Source organism: Herpailurus yagouaroundi, unplaced genomic scaffold (assembly GCF_014898765.1).
Source record: "Herpailurus yagouaroundi ecotype Mexico unplaced genomic scaffold, PumYag 159, whole genome shotgun sequence".
Lineage (NCBI taxonomy): Eukaryota > Metazoa > Chordata > Mammalia > Carnivora > Felidae > Herpailurus > Herpailurus yagouaroundi.
Window position 1 is genome coordinate 64,233,456 of NW_024412400.1, and position 19,728 is coordinate 64,253,183.

The 19,728-nt window shown below is 42.5% G+C and overlaps 1 protein-coding gene across 10 annotated transcripts in view; it reads right to left on the reverse strand.

The window, feature by feature from the left end:
• Nucleotides 1-19,728, reverse strand: part of TNIK (TRAF2 and NCK interacting kinase) — a 399,001-nt gene that overhangs the window by 2,823 nt on the left and 376,450 nt on the right. For 5 of the 10 annotated variants that reach the window (XM_040480745.1, XM_040480740.1, XM_040480737.1 and 2 more), the window contains 9 exons: nucleotides 17,701-17,812; nucleotides 17,370-17,456; nucleotides 16,704-16,874; nucleotides 14,629-14,772; nucleotides 11,558-11,692; nucleotides 7,034-7,134; nucleotides 4,401-4,550; nucleotides 2,515-2,674; nucleotides 2,116-2,255 (listed from right to left, as the gene is read on the reverse strand). In XM_040480745.1, the coding sequence (XP_040336679.1) occupies nucleotides 2,116-2,255; nucleotides 2,515-2,674; nucleotides 4,401-4,550; nucleotides 7,034-7,134; nucleotides 11,558-11,692; nucleotides 14,629-14,772; nucleotides 16,704-16,874; nucleotides 17,370-17,456; nucleotides 17,701-17,812 (1,200 nt within the window). The remainder of the gene's footprint in view (nucleotides 1-2,115; nucleotides 2,256-2,514; nucleotides 2,675-4,400; nucleotides 4,551-7,033; nucleotides 7,135-11,557; nucleotides 11,693-14,628; nucleotides 14,773-16,703; nucleotides 16,875-17,369; nucleotides 17,457-17,700; nucleotides 17,813-19,728) is intronic. The other 5 variants (XM_040480738.1, XM_040480744.1, XM_040480743.1 and 2 more) reach the window with 1 other exon arrangement.

Here is a 19,728-nt window from a genome sequence, read left to right on the forward strand (position 1 = left end):
CTCTTAAGACTCAATGGCTGGTGTTTATAAAGTGCCTTTTAATACAGTGCATCCTCTGTCAACACTCCTGACTTTATTACTATGATTGTTACTATTACTTATTGTGGTATTGGCCTTTGGGAACATGGGAGGGGCTATATATTGATTTGCGACATCCCCCAGGATGCTTATGTTTTAAAAGGGAGTTTCGTGCTAGGGAATGTGCTAGACTTCTGGCCTAGGACACAACAGGTCTTTTGTTAATTTCTGGAAAGCCATAGAGGCTTTCTCCCATACTGACAAGAGGGCAGACTTTGGGACTGAAGAGAATCTTTTCAAATTCCCAAAGCCAGTGGGGGGGGGGGGCGGAATTTTGGGGTCTACTGACTACTATACAACCTCAGTTCTCAATTTTTAAAGTTACAAAAAAAATTATGTCATCAGATAGGATAAGGTGTTTAATGCCTATTCATTTGGTATGCCAAAAGTTAACTCTTGGCTTGTCAGCTGGTGCAGGCATATCCTAGGGCAAAGGAGATAATGGCATTAGTAGAACCACAGTCCATTAGGTCTGGGTCTGTGAAATCATTTTATCAAACAACTAAGAGAAGTGAGCAAAATTTGGGTTATTGCTTGCTTGAATGTCAGTGAACCACTGCCCGAGCTAAATACTATTCTGGGCTGTGGCCTAGCCCTTCAATCAGCCAACGCCAAACTTTGGTCCAAGGCATTTACTTTTGTCACTAGTGTAAAGTCTCTGCTGCCTCATTTCCACAACTCCTTCAGAAGAATGTTGTCTCTCCCAACAACGACTTCTTACAAAGTTCTGTGGAAATGCTTAGCATTCAGCTAAAGCTACGTATGTAAGTACAGCTACCGTTAGGGTCAATGAATCAAAATGTGGAAGTACAGAGGACCCATGGAAACACAATGGGGGAAAGAAAGGGCTGCTGTTCTCTCCAGGTTGTGTGCACCCTTGGCTCTAAACCTTGGGCCCCAGATACTGGTGTGGTCTCAGCCGGCTCCTGAGGGCATGGGCATGGCTTGAAATCGGCTTGCTGGGGTGGGTCTTCTATGAACTGGAGTGTGGTGGTCTATGCCCAGATCACTCCTAGTCTTATGATCCCCAGAGACTGGATTGGGCTGGAGTTTTGCCAGGGGTCAGGTCTGCTTCCTGGCATACTCTGGTAAGGCCCTGGAACCATCCGTGCCACCCACAGCTACTGTCTATCCAGACCACACCAGGTCAGAGTAGTTGGCCAGGGTTGGATATAGTCTAGACTCACACTCCCAGGGTTGGACTAAGACCAATCCGGCCTCTGGCGTGCTAGGGCGGACCAAGAGATGTACATCTGTTCAACCCATCACATTCTTTTACTACAAGTGTTTATTCCTGCTGTTTGGGGGACAGCATTTCTAAGTTGGCCATAGTCACAAAGGATGAATTCACAAATGAGCACAGCTTAGCTACTAACACTAAACACTCTGGGTTGGCCTACACGGAGGGCAAAGGAGAAGCAGTGTTGCTGAAGAATACCCTTCTGAGGCCACTGATCATGCCAGACGGACCCCACCAATTTCACTGCAAAACAGTCCCCCTATGACACTTTGGAAGAAACATGGCTGGAATGACACAGGACATGGCACTAGTTGAGTTTGTGATGGTGCATTTGTTAAGGAATGGGTGACAATTTTTGAAAGTTTATATTTCTATATGTCCAATGTTTTACATTTAAAAGTGGAAATAATGTGATGGGTTAGGTTCCCATGGTGACTTTGTGACAAGTCTAAAAGTGGAGTGTGAAGCTGACCCTGTGTGAATGATTAACGATGGGCCAAGCCTCCCAAGTGCTTGGGAGAATTTGGGATGTCTGCTGAGTCATCGCAAGGCCTGTGGGCCACAAAAGTTACTACGGGTTTACAAGAAATTTTTGAAAGTTTTAATGTCTTTTTTAATATGTGAATACTATATTTTGAGGGTTCACGTGAGTCAAACCAAATAATGCCATTTGAAGATAATATTGATTGTTTAACACAGATGTGATTCAAATCAGTATAAAGGAAAATGAAGGTTTCACAGGTACCTGGTGGTCTCTTAAAATGCAAACACTAATGCAAATGTTGAAACGGATTTACCTTATCATTTCTTTCACATAGAAACTTTAACCTTTGAGCTCGCTTATGCATAAATACTCCATCCAAATGTCCTGTTTCCACTGACCGGATCTCAATAGCTTTCTCGCCCCAGCCCATTATCTGATTGGAATGAATGTAGGCTGTCAAAAGGAATTTCCAAAACTGCATTAAAAACATTAGATGGGCAATAACTCACAGCATCTGTTCACATCTTAACCACAAAAATGACAAACGACTTGAGATAAACAGACAAAGCAAGTCTTACAAGTGTTATTCACAGACTTTTTTTTTTTTTTTTTTTTTTTTTTTTGTGGGATCAAATGGTTGTTTCACATTTCTTGACTTTCGTTTCATTTGGGGGGTGTAACTGCTGAAGGAGATAAGGAATGGTTAACCTACCCACAGACGTGGGCATTTCTCCCCATTGGAGCACCACATCCTTAGTTATCCGGCCATAGGTGTTTACATACACCCCCTCATCCTCATAGCAAACAAGCATTTCCATTCCATCTGTTTTAGGCAAGATGACAATGGCATGAGGAGTGATATTGCCCTGAATCTAGGAGACAAAGAAAGGCCAGGTATTATTCTTTTTAAAAAATAAGACAGCACCTTGACTATTAATCTCTAAGAATTGTACAAAAGGATCCCTCCCCCACCCCCATTTTCATTCTAGAGACTGGCATTTTGCCCTGCTTTGCTTAATTTAACCACTGATCTGTCAGATACCCCAGCATACAAATACAAACTTAGGCACTAGGTTGAGAATCCAATTCACTTGTTCCTAAAACGAACGACGACAACTATGGAACACCTACTATGTGCCAAGCACATAGTAGGCTCTTTACATGCATAATTCCTAGTCCTTAGGACAGCTCCCCGTGGTAGATATCTTTTTGGATGAGGCACCTGCATATCAGAGGGGTTATGTAAATTGATCGTAGTTGCACGGATATTTGGTGGTAGAATTGGGATTTGAGCTCCTGTCTCATGGACATTAAAACTCATGTGTTTTCCATCTACTTCTAAAAAAGATGAGGGGAATGAAAATCAACTGAATCTCATGGGAACAGCCTAAATGGGGTCAAAGGGTGGGACCCAAACAGACGCCTACAAATAGGCTATGAGCATACAACACAGAATGTTTTTCTGGGTGCCTACGTAATGCAAATTAATGGCTTGTTTAGAAAAAAAATTTCCCCGAGCCGAGATGTCATGGTGGTCCAGTAGTTGACTGGCTGGGTAGATGAGAGGATCAAGGATGCTCACAGTGAGGCCCCAGTCACCTCACTGAGAACATGAGCCGTGAGTCCTGTGTGCGTTTGCACATACCTGTGTGAAAAGCTCTGACACAGCAATGAACGCTGCGTGCGTGTGTGTGAGGCAGTGTGTGCGCGTTAGGCACTGAAACAACTTTTTTCAATTGTTGTGCTTCTTTGCAGTAAAGTCTTTAAAGTCTCAAAATACCAATCAGCAACAGATCAGGCCTCAGACTTTCCTGACAGCGTCTACGGTACGTTAGCCTTGGGATTACATACAGGAAACACAACTTGCACCGCACCAATCCTAATAAGTGGAACCATGTGCGGCATTTCTGTTTAAAAGTCAGGTTTGGGGCAATGTGTCAGTATTGCAATATTAATACTACAATTTGCAGGGGCTTATGGCAAGTACCTTAGAGGTATTGCCTCATTTAATGCTGACGATAACCCTCTGGAATAGGTCCTTTAATCCCCGTTTTACAGATACGGAAGTCAAGGCTTGGAGGGACTGTCTAATGTGCCCATTACTGCACAATGAGTACATGCTAATGCCGGGGATGCACTCCAGTGTCTGATTCTTCTATACGACGCTCCCCACAAGTTGAAGAGAGCAACAAAGACAGCACAAAGGGGCCACTGACTTCCCATGTAAAATGAGCCCATCTCCCTTCAAAAACTGAAAATAGGAACTCATCTACTACACTTTTGCTTCAAAAACACAATTTATGCCCCTGAAGGAAAAATATCATATGCATTTTCATCTAAAGTCCAACGAGACGACATGTCTAATACATGGCAAAGAAGTGCTGTTGTGTGTTACTCAGTTTCAAGCAGTCACAAAAATTAAATTCGCATGTTTTGTGTATTGAAAGCATTGTCTATTTAGTGGAGGCTAAAAGTCTATCTGCTTAACCGATTAGTAAAAATTAGCAGGGCTTCCGCTAAAAATTTGCAAGAGCAAATCTCTTTCCGCATGCATGTTGTTGTACACAGAACCTGGATAGCGGGCTCCCAGGAACTTACATGAGATGGGATGTAGATATCATAAGAGTTTCCTGAATCAACATCAATTACATGGAAACCAGTGTGTGAACCAAAAATAACCTTTAATCTTTGACCTTCTTCTACCGTGAGATCAACAAGCAGTGGCTTGTGCTGGAGATCTGCAAAAGACTTTAAAAAGCACCCCATGAGTGTCCACATCGTTCAAAGAGGTTATCTGAAAATTTTTTTCTTTTAGCCACAGCCTGGTGGAAGTTAATATCTGATTTTCTTACACTGAAAGTCCCGGAGATCTCTCTTTCAGCTTTAGGTCTATTCATATTCTGGCTCTAGGAGGAAGGGTCTAGCATCCTTTTGTGCCCCCTTCTCTACCCCTTGTCCTCTAGGGCAGAGAAGTGGTTTACCGTTGTCAGTTCTGATAGTGTCATTATACTTTAAAACTTGGCATCTGGGTGCTGCTGTTTCTTCCTGTTTATTTCTGGCCTTTTCCCTCTGGGGAAGGTACAGTCACTTCTCTCTGACTCCTTTTCTCCCCATGGAACAGCCGGGCCCAGGCACGGCCGTTACCCTTTCAGAGATAGCCTGGGGTAGACAGCTGGGCAGCTCTGTGCCTAGTCTGTTGAGGATTAACGGGCATGCTCTGGTTCTGGTTTTCCCTCAGTGAGTGAGTGAGCATCAGACTGGCACCTTCTTTAAACTTACTGTTGACATCTGAGACTTGGATTTGGGCAATAGAGAAGGCAGGGGAGGCTGGAACATCATAAGACTCATGACTTACGTTGGCTAGTTGGGCTTAACTAGGAAGGAAAAAAGAGAGCTCCAGCCAAGTTCATCAAGGTCCCATGTGTTTGAATCCAGAGCCCAAGCCCCAACAAGCTGTCAAGCTTTCCTCTGTTTTCTTTTGCCGTTATTCCTGCACAGCCGACCTTTATTGGGTCTTGATATCTGGGAGAGACTTTGTGAAACCACAAGTGCCTTAGCTATATGGCCATCGCCACCCAAACGGAGCGCCCTTTCTTCATCTTTTGCTAAAGGAGTCTCTGACTAGGGGAGGCCCTGGCCTCATCTCCTGCCAGCTCCAGTCCTCCCTGCTCCAGTGCTTGTCTTTGCACTGGCCTCCTTACGGGCTGGGTGCCACAGGTGGCATTTTGGCTGGTAAACCGACAGCAGTAACTTCCCAACCTGACTGGGAATGGGAACTTTGACTGAAAAGCGTTCACGGACAGAGATTTTGGCAGAACAGCAGCATTGCTCTGGCTTAGTTAGGAGTTATCCCTTAAGTGTTATTACTAACTTAATACATTCCAAAAATTTCTCTCCATGAAAGTGGAGGGGAGCCTATTTCCTTTGATGTATCTGCCTTCCTGAGCACCTCGCAAACGAGCCCCTTGCACTAACGGAACAGGACAGGAGTGGGGTGATTCTTCCCCAAAGGGCGCCTCCTAACGTTTCCAAGGCAGCTTCTGCCCTTACATGGCATAAGTGGCAAGAAAGAGTACATAAAGGGTCAACGGGAGACAACAGTCACAAGGATGGGGAGAAAAAGTGAGGGCCAATGTGCTATAAAGAAAGTGAGAGACACAGGCAGACAGAGACAAGGAGCAGAAGATTAATTCACGTGGGCTGTGGATAGACTCTGCAGCTCTGTAAACACCAGAGTGCTAGCAAGTACTGGTCCTTCCAGCATCTGGGGGGGGGGTCAGCTTTCACGAGCTGGGGTCCACGACGCTAGCATATCCTCGTCACACCCTTGCTGAGTGTCATGAAGATTGATCCAACCATGGTGGGTACAGACTCAGACAAGGTCAAAAACGAAAAAGCAGAATGCAGAGAAACCAAGCCATTTGTATGTAACCACATTCAGTATTCATTTCAGAGAAGTCCGGTAACATTGGGGATATATGCTCATTATGTGAGTTTTAGGGATTTTACCCCAAAAGGCTTATAAGGATGAGAAGATTTGGAGACATGGTTCATCCTTGAGATTTGGTGCTGCCATTGGTCTGCCTTTTTCAGATGACATATCAGAGAGCACCCTAGTTAGGTGGCTTAATAATGAAGTTCATTGCCTAATATCACAACTAATGCTTTGCTCAGTAACCATCCCATACTAAATGTCCCTAGGAGATGATGATTTATAGACCTGAAATGAGGGAGGGCACACCCCAATTTTTTCCCCTTTCATCTATCCCCCCACCTCCCAGTTAATTTTAATTTGACTAACTTTATAGCATTGATTGGTGCTTAGTCTTTGCTTTTGGAATAATAAATCTATATGAGTTCCTATACTTTTTTTTTTTTAATTTTTTTTCAACGTTTATTTATTTTTGGGACAGAGAGAGACAGAGCATGAACAGGCGAGGGGCAGAGAGAGAGGGAGACACAGAATCGGAAACAGGCTCCAGGCTCTGAGCCATCAGCCCAGAGCCCGACGCGGGGCTCGAACTCACGGACCGCGAGACCGTGACCTGGTTGAAGTCGGACGCTTAACCGACTGCGCCACCCAGGTGCCCCGAGTTCCTATACTTTTAAAAGGGGTTTATTATATATAGAAAAATTGGAACTGGTCGATGTGTGAGACAGATCACTTTGTTAACTGGTAGGAACCCAAAATCTAAAAAATCCCTTCTTTAGATAATCACATGCCCACTTACCTTAAATGCCATGAACTTATGATATGGTTTCGGAGCCCAAGCATATATCTCCACAGCATTCTTTAAGGCAATCACTAGGAATTTAATCCTTTCATATTTAACTGTAATAGAAAAACTATGAATTAAAAGAGTATATCAACTTATTCAGGTTTTTGCATTACTGACTGCGTAAGCCACGATATGGGAGTATACATTATAATTGAGGGTGATGCTCTTGGTGTGAGATCTGCTCATAGATACAGGTTGAACTTTCTTTATTTTTTTCTTTAAAAAAAATTTTTTTTTAGCATTTATTTATTATTGAGAGAGAGAGAGAGAGCGAGCGAGTGAGCCTAAGCATGGGAGGGGCAGAGAGAGGGGGAGACACAGAATCTGAAGCAGGCTCCAGGCTCTGAGCAAGCTGTCAGCACAGAGCCTCATGTGGGACTCGAACTCATGAACTGCGAGATCATGACCTGAGCTGAAGTCGGACACTCAACCAACTGAGCCACCCAGGTGCCCCTGAACTTTCTTTAAAGTACTCCGTCTGCAGATGCTTGGGGTCTTTGGCTTTACACTGAAAGCTCTTCATCTGAAGGCTTAGGACTCTCTTTAATCACTAGGTCTAGATGTGAATTACTCATTGTAAGAAGAATCTGCCTAATAGCCTTTCTGTTCCCTTGCCTGGCTTTCATAGTCACCCACACGGAAGATGCTGAGAGCTGGTATGGCCAAATGGTAGAAAAATTAGCAAGTGGGTAGAGACATAAAGTGTGCCATTTGCTTATTATTCAAATTTGAATTCCAATTATTAGGAATTTATAAGTGATGAGTGCCTTTATAAAAAAGGCCCTAGAAAGATCCTTCTCTCCAGACACTACATGAGGTTGTGGCGAAAAGACAGCTGTCTATGAATGAGGAAGCAGGCCCTCACCAGACCCTGAGTCTACCAGCACCTTGCTCTTGGACTTCCCAGACTCCAGAATTGTGAGAAATAGACTCTTATTGTTCATGGTATTCTGCGGTAGCAACCTGAATAGGCTAACACAGTACTCTCGGCAGTTATTTACTTTATTGAATACCTGGATGAACAGAATACTTGTGTCCTAAAGAAACTGGACAGCCCAGGGCAACGAACTTAATTCTTGCTCTCTGAGCTCTCCCTTCTGTTTACAAATTCTGTCTTTAATATACTTTCAACTACTTCTTCAGCCACTTATTTCCATATTTCTAAATAACATGTTTATAATTTTACTGATTTTTTTCATTATAGATATTATCTATCGACTTGAGAGTATGGAAAGGATTTAGCTGATTACAACTGTCTCCTCTCTGCACTTCTCTCTCTCAAACACACACATTTCTTCCTCACCCACACCTGTGATACAATTATATTTTAAATTTTTGGTGAAATCAAGATCCCATGTTGAAATTATTATTGTTCACAGCTAACACATAATAGTATGCCACAACCACATTTCCTTTTTGGTTTTCCGTCATTTTTTTCCCACTTCCTTATTGTCTATGTATCTATCTCTGACCACGTAGACTTTCTGCTGGTACTGTAAAGGCCTTCGGCACAGTCAAACATGGCAGGGAATCTATTAGTCACATTTTATTTTTCCTGGAGGCATCCCTTTTGGAATGCTCCTTGTTCTACTCTGCTTGCACTGACTTCTCTCTAGGCCTCTGTAGAGTTGTCATCTAAATTTCTTTCCCCCTCATTCTGGGTATTTTCTTCACCTTTTACCTGGATTCCTAGGTTTATTCCTTTATTTTGGTGGAACGCATCGGTCAGTAGTTTCCTGAGAAATAGGGTATGGAACATAAATGTTTGGAGAACCTGCACATCTGAAGGTGTCTTCATGCAACATTCAAAATTGACTGGTAGTTTGATGACAGGGTGGTTAAGTTCTATGTGTCAACCTGACTGGCCACAAAGTACCCGGATATTTGGCCAAACATTGTTCTGAGTGTGTCTGTGAGGGTTTTTCTGAATCATATTAACATCTGAGTGGGTACACTGTGTAAACCAGGCTGCTCTCCCAATATGGATGCGCCTCATCCAATCAATTACAGACCTCAATAGAATAAAAAGATTGAGTGACAGGACACCTCCTGTCTGACTATTGAGTTGGGAAACTGGTCTTTTCCAGACTTCAGATTGGGATTTAAACACTGGCTCTCCTGGGTCTCCAGATTGCTGACTACAGATCTTGGGACTTCCCAGCCTCCATAATTGTGTGAGGCAATTTCTTTTTTTTTTTTTTTTAATTTTTTTTTTCAACGTTTATTTATTTTTGGGACAGAGAGAGACAGAGCATGAACGGGGGAGGGGCAGAGAGAGAGGGAGACACAGAATCGGAAACAGGTTCCAGGCTCTGAGCCATCAGCCCAGAGCCCGACGCGGGGCTCGAACTCATGGACTGCGAGATCGTGACCTGGCTGAAGTCGGACGCTTAACCGACTGCGCCACCCAGGCGCCCCGAGGCAATTTCTTATAATAAACCTCTCTCTCTCTCTCTGTCTATATATATATATATATATGTATATATATATACACACACATATACACATATATACACACACACATATATACACACACACATATACACATATATACACACATACATAATTGTGTATATATGTTTATATACCTCTTTATATATATACATATATATATATATACACACGTGTGTGTACGTGTGTATCCTATTAGTTCTGTTTCTCTGGAGAACCTTATTTAATACAGATGGTTTATAAAATACTAGTTGAAGGCTTTGTTCCATCTTCTAGTATTGCTGCTAAATCTCAAGTCACCTAATTCTGTGCCTATTATATATAAACTATTTATTTTTTAATTATAATCTGGAAGCTTTAAGGACCTCCTCATTTCCTGGGTACTAAAATGCCATGTTAATATATCTTCCTGTGAATATTTTTTTTTCATTCACTATACCAGGTACTCAGTGAATCCTTTAAAAAAATTTTTTTTAATGTTTATTTAATTTTGAGAGAGAGAGGGAGAGAGAGATAGAGAGCAAGAGAGAGAGTGAGTTGCTTGAGCAGGGGAGAGGCAGAGATAGAGGGAGACACAGAATCTGAATCAGGCTCCAGGCTCTGAGCTGTCAGCACACAGCCTGACGTGGGGCTTGAACTCACAAACTGTGAGATCATGATCTGAGCTGAAGGCAGATGGTTGACCAACTGAGCCACCCAGGTGCCCTTATGTGAATCTTTTAAATTTGGGATTTCAGGTCCTTATTCTAGAAATTTTCTTATATTTCTTTTTTGATACTTTCCTCCCTTTCCATTTCTTTTCTTTTTCTTAAAACTCATGTTACTTAGATTTTGAAGCACTTGGATTGATCCTTTTACTTTCTTACCTTTTCTTGCCCGTTCTTTATGTCCTGCTTTCTAGGAGACCTCTCATCTTTATCTTCCGATACATTTCTTACACTTTTTATCCCTACCAGCATATTTTAATCTCTAAGATTTTTTCTTGGTCTCTGAATGACCTCCCCTGACCCTGCTCCAATGTTCTGTTTAATGATCCTTATGCTTCTGTTCTGGAAAGAGTTTTTCTAATTTCCCCGAGGTTATTAAAGTTTCTTTAAAATTTTTTTCACTCCCCATTATCTTTGTTTTGTCTACCGTCCTTTCTTTCTGTTTAATTTTCCTTCCTGTTAGCGGATGTCCCCACGTCAGGTAGTGGGCTTACTCACTGCCAGGCTTCATGTGTGGGTGGTTAGATAGCAAGCTTTTTCATGGCACTTCAAATGTTAGTACCTGAACATCTTTTCTTTCCGGCTCTTTAGTTTCTCCAAAAACAAATCTTTCAGACTGTTGCTTGGGAATATAAGTATGGTCGCCAACATTTTGGGAGCTAAACAGGGCTAGAAGGGGTGCATCTGTGTGCGTGCGTGCGTGTGTATCTGTCTGTCTTTCCTGGCAATGCTGTATTTCCACAGTTCAGATTGGTTGTGGCAACTTCTCATCCTCTGTTGCAGTGGCGGAGGACTTGTGGTCATCACCCATCCAACAATCCTATTTGCAGTTCCTCCTTCCACCTCTATCTCAGATACACCTGGGGCCTCAGACCCTGGGCCTTCCTGGGTTCTGTTATGTGGTTGGATTGATGTTGATGCTGTTCCTCACTGCAGATGTAGACTTCAGCATTTCCTGGTCATCTAGGTTAGGTCCTCGTCATTCAACTGTTCTTGTTCGATTCTGCTGATATCTCCTGTTTGCTGGTCTCTCTTCTTCCGGTCCCGTGTCCTTGTGGGTTTATGGCATTTTTATTCCTTCACTGTTATTTTAATGAGTATTTGGAAGGGAGTGGACATAAATGTTCAAACTGGAGCACAGGACTTTATTCTGAATGTACTCTTTGAACTTGATCAATCTGATGTTTTTGGAAATAATGCAAGTATACCTTAAGTTCCAACAACATCTTAAACTGGTAACAAATGCATCATCAATACCTGACTGGAAAAAAATGGAATGATTCTGATTGAGGAAACAAGTCCACGTCTTGACACTTACCAACTTTGTAATGTATGCAGCCTTCCAAGTCCCCAACTGTGATCCAGCCTTGTTTCTTTTCTACTTCTGGGTCGTTGTGCAGTATTCTGTTTCTTAGCCATGAAAGATAGTAAACTCGTAGCTTATTCTTTTTTCCTGTTGAAATAACAGAGCTCTAATTTCACACCCCTATGACAGCATTTTCTCTCAGTCCTTCCCCATCTCTATTTTATTTAATTCATTTATTTTATTTACAATTGTGTATGGTGTAAAGGCACAATAACCAGTGTCCCCAGCATCGTCATGAGTTGCCTATGCCAAGACTTATGATTAAAACACCTCCAAGTGTTTTGGACAAATAACCATTTTATAATTTTTCTTTACCTTCAGGTTGTTTCTTATCTGAGCAAGCTGCTCTTACTCTCTCTTCTCAATGCAAAGGGCAGTGTCAAGACCTAACTGTGTAACAGAATAGTTGATCAGAGTTCCAGAACATTCTAGATCTAATTACACGAAGGAGCGTTGATAACTGGACATTTTACTATGCTTATGTGTGACTGCACATAACCTTCTTTCCCTCACCTTCTAACCTAACAACATATGTTAACGGAGAGCTTCTTATTCGCCTCCTCTATTACTTTAAAGATGACAGCTGGTGGTAGTTTTATTTTACCTAACAACAACAACAAAAGAATTGTATACAGAGACAAGAGAAACAATTAATGAAGGCGACCTGGGCTCACAAGATAACCCTGGACACGTTTATGATTCTGAGATCACTTACTAAACAAAAATAGGAGAGAATGAGATGTGTACTTGGAAAATACAACATTCCCGTTGGTAAAGCGCTCCTGGGGTAAGGAATTCTGTGATAAGAAAACATCTTAAAAATGTTGAGGGGTACACAAGGAGCAAAATTTAATATACCCTATGAGATCATCTGATTACCAGATAAGAACACGTGCCTTGGGGAGGCTCTTCCTAAGTGATCAGACATTTAGGCCTGTGGGCTCTACTTCTTGGGTACTTATTTTCCCTTGATTTCTCTTAGGCATCAAAAGATGTTTTATATTTTACAGATGTGATATATATACGAAGAAGAACATTTATTTTTTTAACTTTTTAGAAAAAATATTTATTTTTAAGAAAGAGAATTGGGGGAGGGGCAGAGAGAGAGGCAGGCAGAGGATCAGAAGCAGGCTCCATGATGAAAGCAGTGAGCCCGACGCAGGGTTCAAATTCACGAACTGTGAGGTCATGACCTGAGCCTAAGTCTACTGCTCAACCTACTGAGCCACCCAGGCGCCCCCAAAATTTATTTATCTATTATTTTTATTTTTTAAGTGTATTTATTTATTTTGAGAGAGCGAGCGAGCCTGTGTGCATGAGTACGGGAGGGGCAGAAAGAGAGAGAGATAGAGAGAGAGAGAGAGAATCCCAAGCAGACTCTGTGATATCAGCACAGAGCTCAATGCTGGGTTCGATCTCATGAACCTTGAGTTCGTGACCTGAGCCGAAATTAAGAGTCAGACGCTTAACAGACTAAGCTGCCCAGGAGTTCCAGAAGAAGAAAATGTATTGAAGCATTACACACTGGATTTGACAGGAGAGTGCATTCATAAATGAAGGAAGTTACTGTGCAGTTGCTATTCCTTTTTATAGACAGAGGCCCAGAATTGATCCCAACAGCTAGGATGGGCAGAAAGGCCAGTGCTTCCTCCTTTCTGTGCCAATGCAGATCGGAGGGCAGGTCAAGAATCATTTGCTCCTATTTTCGTTTTCCACTTTCCCCATCTACACTTCATGATAAGAGGAGACGGTTACGTTTTTTAAGAACGGGGATACGTCACTAACAACATAATGAAGCCAGAATGTGAACTTTCTGGTATCATTTCCACTTTCGGTAGGTGAGTGACAGTTGTACGGTTTTAAATTTGATTTGCTGGTGTAGCAGTCAAGAAAGCCATTAGCAAGAACAAAAGACTACATTGAATTAAACTCGAATGATAATACAAGAACAATTTACTCAGTTAACTCTTATTTGGAGAGAATAAAAAGAGATGAAACTTTTGTGGAATGGCAAAAGAAAGAGGGAATTGTAGCATCAAGTGAAGGTAGTTTTTCAAAATGGAAATACAGCTCAAGAGTTAAACTTTATTCAAGGTTGAACCCAGTAGCCCTGTGTCTTCTCTTTGTGAAATGATGGCTGAGTATAGAGCCCTGGTTCTCAAACTTCGCGGCGCATTAGAAACAACTTAGGAACTATGAAAGCTATTGATACCTGGGCCCTTCTCCCAGGCATTCTGACCCCACTGGTGTGGGCTTCTCCCATCCATTCAAGTGGTTCTAATGCACAGAGGTGCAGTGGTTTCATACTGGGTGGGATGGGAAGGCAGGGGAAAAGGGATATTGATTAAACTTCTTCAAAGATCATCAGAAGGAGCTTTCAATAAATACAGGCTCCTTGAGGTTACATTTTTAACCTTGTCAAAAGGTTAACTTGTTACATTTTTAACTTCACTTTTGTGTAGGCTTTTTTTATTTTTTTGAGTTCTTTTTGGGAACCAGAAAGCTGCAGAGTGTAGCAGGAATGATTCCCACATCTGAATCTCTTTGCAGACTCAATCACCCAATGGGCCAGCTGCATTTGCTGGCATCAGTGGAATATAAGCTAGAACAGTTCTTGAGAGAAAAGAGACCAGAGACATTTCTGCTTATAAAATTTCCCACCCTGAGAAGCCTACATTTTGATATTCTCCACCTGAGAGTAGGTAGCAATGACTGGAGCTCAGATCTTCAAAAGATCCTTGCTGAGCCCTGGCAGAGGTTAAAGGCCTATAAACATACAGCCTTTGTGGTACTTCTCCTTGATTCAGAGATCGTCCAGAGGTGTGAGGCTTCCCTTTGGAGGTCAGTATCTCCGGAGTTACAAAACCTGAGTGATCTCTCTGGCTATCCTGCTATAATTTCTTATGTCACTGTTAGCTGGGAAGGGCAGAGCTTACTGTTTTTTTCAGAACCGAGGGGATGGCCTTTCCTACCTGTGCAGACTCAGAGGACTTGGTCATTCCGGTGACATCCCAGTAACATACCTGATATCGTCACCAGGACATTCAGCCCTTCTAGCACGTCCATCTGCTGAAATCGCCTCCGGTTGATCAGATTATAGACTTTGCCTTGCCCGCTTCGGTCCAAAAGCATCAGGCCATTTTCCGTTCCCACCAGGAGGTTTACACCTGCAAATATAAGAAGCACCCCAAGACTGACTTTTTATTGCTTTAACATCTGGGGTCCCTGTAAAACCTGAGAAACTGTGCCTTGTTAATAAAAACTAATGGGCAAGTAGGTACCCCAGGAGGGAGTGAAGAAGTGGAAGCCCTGCCATAGTAATTATATCACTGCCCCTCTGGCAAGGAAATTACTTCTCTTTCATAAAGTGGTAACAGCATTCATTACATTTGGCCATTTACTACCTAGTATAGGGTCCTTCTTAAGAGATGCTCTGGTCACAGCTGTGACACTAGCATTATTACCTTTATTCCTTTCCTGTAACACCCATCCCTTTCTGGGCTCTTTCTATAAATCCCACCTCAAGACTTCTCCAAGGTGCAGCCCCCCCACCCCCGTCCACGCAGTGATCTCTAGCCTGCCCACCTTCACCATACAGCAGAGGGCCCCATTTCCATACCCCACTGGAAGAAAAGCCCTTCCTCCTTCTCACACAAAAGCTTACGAATGTCTCATGCCCTCAAGGTTCTGCTGTCTGTCAGGGAAATGACAAACCAATGCAAGTGAGGTGTTAAGAGCCTGAGAGCTGCAGAAAGATTGGCTGTAAGGGACCACTCAGGTATCTAAACCTAGCCCAGCCTGTCTCCCATGCAATCATCCCTATTAGAAAAGCTCTAGCAGGTAAGTGGTCTTGTCTGGATAGTTGGCATCCTAAAAATTCATCCGTAGACAAAGTAACTCCCACCTGCCCCTGTAACACACCACACACACACACACACACACACACACACACACACCCCAACACACTGAGGGTCCACTGTGTACTGAACTATATTCACAAATAGGTAACTCTGTGACTTCTCTTGCTTTTTGTACGTGTATTTTTTTGAGTAACATACATGTCTATTCTGTCCACAAATTATTCAATATCGAACATGGTCATCTTGTCTTCTGTCTCTTTTCCAGAGGACAGTGCCTTATTCCCTCCATCACATCTCCCATGAAATGGTTTCCAGGCTTCGTCTTCTTCCCCAAACATCTCAAATGCTTTTGTCCTTATAAGATTGTGGTGCCCCAAACTAGGCCTAGTATTTTAGATGGATACAGATGGGTCATGTCCTTCCTTCATCTGTATGTGATGGTTGCAGTAACACAGACCAGGACTTTGACCGAATTTCATCCCAACTATACTGAGTTTGAGGTCAGCTAAAACCCGTGCACCATTTTTTATAAGAACCGTAGGTTGATGTTTTGAACTAAAAGGGAAGGTTCATCATCTGTTGTCCTTTTCCAGTTTTCTCTTGCTACTACTAGCCTTCAGCAATTCACTAAAACATTCTAGGCTGGTTTGTCCGCTGTGAATAGGGGTCATATCTAATTCCCCTTGCAGGGTATTGCATAGATCATACAAGGCAGAATGGGGGACACATCACACAGTGCTGGGCAAATAGTGTGTGGTACATGGTAGCTGGTTCAGCAGCCGACTTTAGCTATCACTATTATGTGTCAAGGTCATTTCTGAATCTGATCTTGTTATCTTGGGCATTAGGCTACCAGCTTTTTTTTCCATGTTGATTTATTTTGAGAGAGAGAGTGTGTGTGCAAGCACGAGAGTGGGAGAGGAACAGAGAGAGAGAGAGAGAGAGAGAGAGAGAGAGAGAGAATCCCAAGCAGAGCCTGACATGTGGATCGATCCCACAAACTGTGAGATCATGACTTGAGTCGAAATCAAGAGTCTGATGCTTAACCAACTGGGTCACCCAGGCGGCCCTATCAGTTCTTGCTACATGTAAAATTGCTCTTGATTTCTCCTGAGGCCAAGATGGTCTCAAGTCAGGACTCGACACCCCTGATTCAACCATTGCTCTTCGGATAGTAAGCTCCAGAGGTTTTTAATGTTTGAGGGTCGATGTGTTAACGAGTGGTAAAAAGAACTTACCCCAGAGAGCTGCACAAAGTATTTCTGAATTGAATCGTTTCTTGTATTTTCTGATTTCTGGTGTGTCGCTGTGAGGTCGAATGTTGGTTGGGTTTACATTTACCACTGAAATCTTTCTTGCTTCGTTGAGTTTGGCCTGTTCTTGCCTAAGAAGTTCGCTAGTAAACAGAGCTTTGAGAAAGAGAATCAGAGAAGTCAGTGGCATCTTAAAAAACAACCAGTGGAGGTACGGAGAAGGGGCTTCAAAACACTATGATTTCTCCTCGTTTAGTGTGCATTATGGGAAAGGCACAGAAACTCTGAAACTATGTACATTTTATACTTTTTTTTTTTTTTTTAGTAGACTACAGTATAAGTCATTCACAGAAGCAGGATTTTAACCATTAGTAAAACAGACTTAAAGATACTACTTGGGTAGTTTAGAGAATACATACACACCACCCCCATCTCATAGAACACGGCAGGAAAGATTTACTTTTTAAAATTCCATATCATCAACTGACAGACTAGCCTAAGCCTTCCCTGATGATTAGTGAGCTGCATAAGTCCAGAAAGCAAGGCTCTCCTCTAAATCAGCCAGATCTGTGCGGTAGGAAGCACACACCTAGAGCTCAACACAACCCAACGCGCACTGATTAAGTGTCTACTGCGTGCACAGCATTGTACCCAGAAATTGCTTTTGAGAAGTATGTGGTAAGTTTGGAGATCTCTGAGGAACAGCTTTTCCCAGGGCCCCTGGATACCTCTGGGTTCCTACCAGAAGCAAAATAGAAGAGATGAAAAAAAAAAAATGGGAGACAAAGATATTTGTTTTAGAAATCCTACAAAAATAATAATGATAAAAACAAAACAAACAAACAAAAAAACCAACCTCCCTTTAAGACAGGGCCTAAGCAGGAAATGGCTTAAGTACTAAACCAATAATTCATTTCTTTATCACGTCACACCAGGAAGGACAACGAAGCTGTTTCTAAAACATCTGGGCAGTTTCGCTTACCCGCGGCTGATGATTCTTCATCCTCTTCATCTTCATCGGTGGGAGATGTCTGGTAAACTCTGGGGTCCACAAAGGGGGTGAAGGAGGCCTTCGTGCTGCTCCCCATGCCATACTAATGGAAAGGCAAGAGGATTAAGAAGAACAGATAAGTACTACAGGAATGAACAATGCCAAGAATACTTTGCTTGGGCTTTAGAATGGTTACAGATTCTTCAATCTATTTAGCTTGTTCACACTCTGACCCTTGGAGTCAAGGTGTGCCTCTCTCTCCAGCTTCTCCCGGTGCTGGCTACTCACTGGCCATTCTGCCTTTGCAGGGCTCCATTAATTGTCAGATTGCAAGAGTTGCTGGGGGCAAATTATATTTTGGACCACATGGTAAGACGACCGTGATGACAGAGCTTATCTCTCCCTTGAAGTACAAACAATCGCATATTGACCAAATGGTCTTAAGAAAAGCTGACACAATAAACTAAGTAAGCATGCCCACATAGCAGCATTTCATCCTGAACATCCGGTCCACCAAAATCTCCCTCTTGGAGCCTTTGGGCCCTTGTAAGCTGACCTGGTGATGCAGGTGGCTTGGTGTCGGCTCAAGAAGCCTTAAAATCTTTAATTCAGGGACAATTTCATCCAGGGATTGAATATTTTTCCCTCCCAGAATGGTCGCTTTAAAAGGATACTCCTATTTTCATGCCTTATTTAGGGACTTCATGAAGATACTAGATTTGCAGGCAATGCACAGAGGGCTTGCTTAAAAAATAAATCTCAATAAAGACATGAAGGCAGACTCGACTAGGGAACAGCGAACTAAATATCAGGGCTTCACCTGGTGAAATTCCATATTTCAGCTCTGCCAAAGAAGGTACAATAACCACTTCCTCATCTTGTCTGTCATCTCTATTCCTTCTACTATGCTCAAGTCCTCTTAATATCACAAACAGACCCGCATTCAATATCAGAATATCTCCTTTCAGACAAATGTCTTTAACTGAGTTTTCACTTTCTAGCTTTATTTTCAGGTTTCCATTTAAAAATAAAAACATCTCAGGACCCCTAAACACGTACGGAGGAAACCGCAAAGATCCAATTGATTTTCCCTCCACCTTATGAAATTAAAATGATTTCACCCTCTACAAGGTAAGACTCCTTCCAAATGAAGAGCTTTCACATACATTCTCTCCTTTGATCTTTAGAAGAAGTCTGCGAAGGAGGTGGGGCAGGTACTAACATTCCCACTTAGAGCTGGAGCAGCAGCAGAATTTGAACCGGAGTCCAATCCCATGGGGTTCTTCTAGGTTCCGTTAGACATGTTCAGGCAGAGGAAACCTGACCACACTGTGGGAAGCCACAAGAGGATATGCGGCCTCCCAAGGCACTTCTGTTTTTTTCCCTTGAGGTAGAATCCAAAGGGTGTATCATAAAAAGTTAATGTGTGGACAGCATCAAAAACACTAGGGCATATGCTTCATGATTTCCTTCAGGGCCTCCGTGTGATTCATGAAACATGACCAAGCCCCATGAACTCATCCACTGGTCGGGCTTGGATAACTACACCTATGAGCACTGCCTAACAGACTGTATTTATTCAGGTTGTCTCCAGGGACTGTTTCTATACAGGCAAGCTAAATATCCCATTTCTCCCTTTCCCACACAATTTGGAGTTTAAGAAGATGGATGAGAGCCTATCTATCTATTGATTTTTATCTTTCATTTAACAAAGAATTTCAACCTCATTTTAAGTCAAACCTAGTTTGACTAAATCAATATAAACATGAACCTCAACCGTTGGCCATGGGATCTCTATAGGCTAAAGTTTCTCTCACTGGCCTGGGAGATAGGAAATCCAAGTTCTAGTCCTAGATCTGTCACCAGCTAGCTGTGTGCCATGGGCAAGTCACTTAACCTCTCTGAGCCTCAGTACTGTCATTTGTAAAAATAGGCATTGGGCCAGATGGTATCAGATCTTTTTACCCCTCAGCTTCCAATGATTTTCGTCCATTAAAGTATTTGTGTAAATAGTTATAT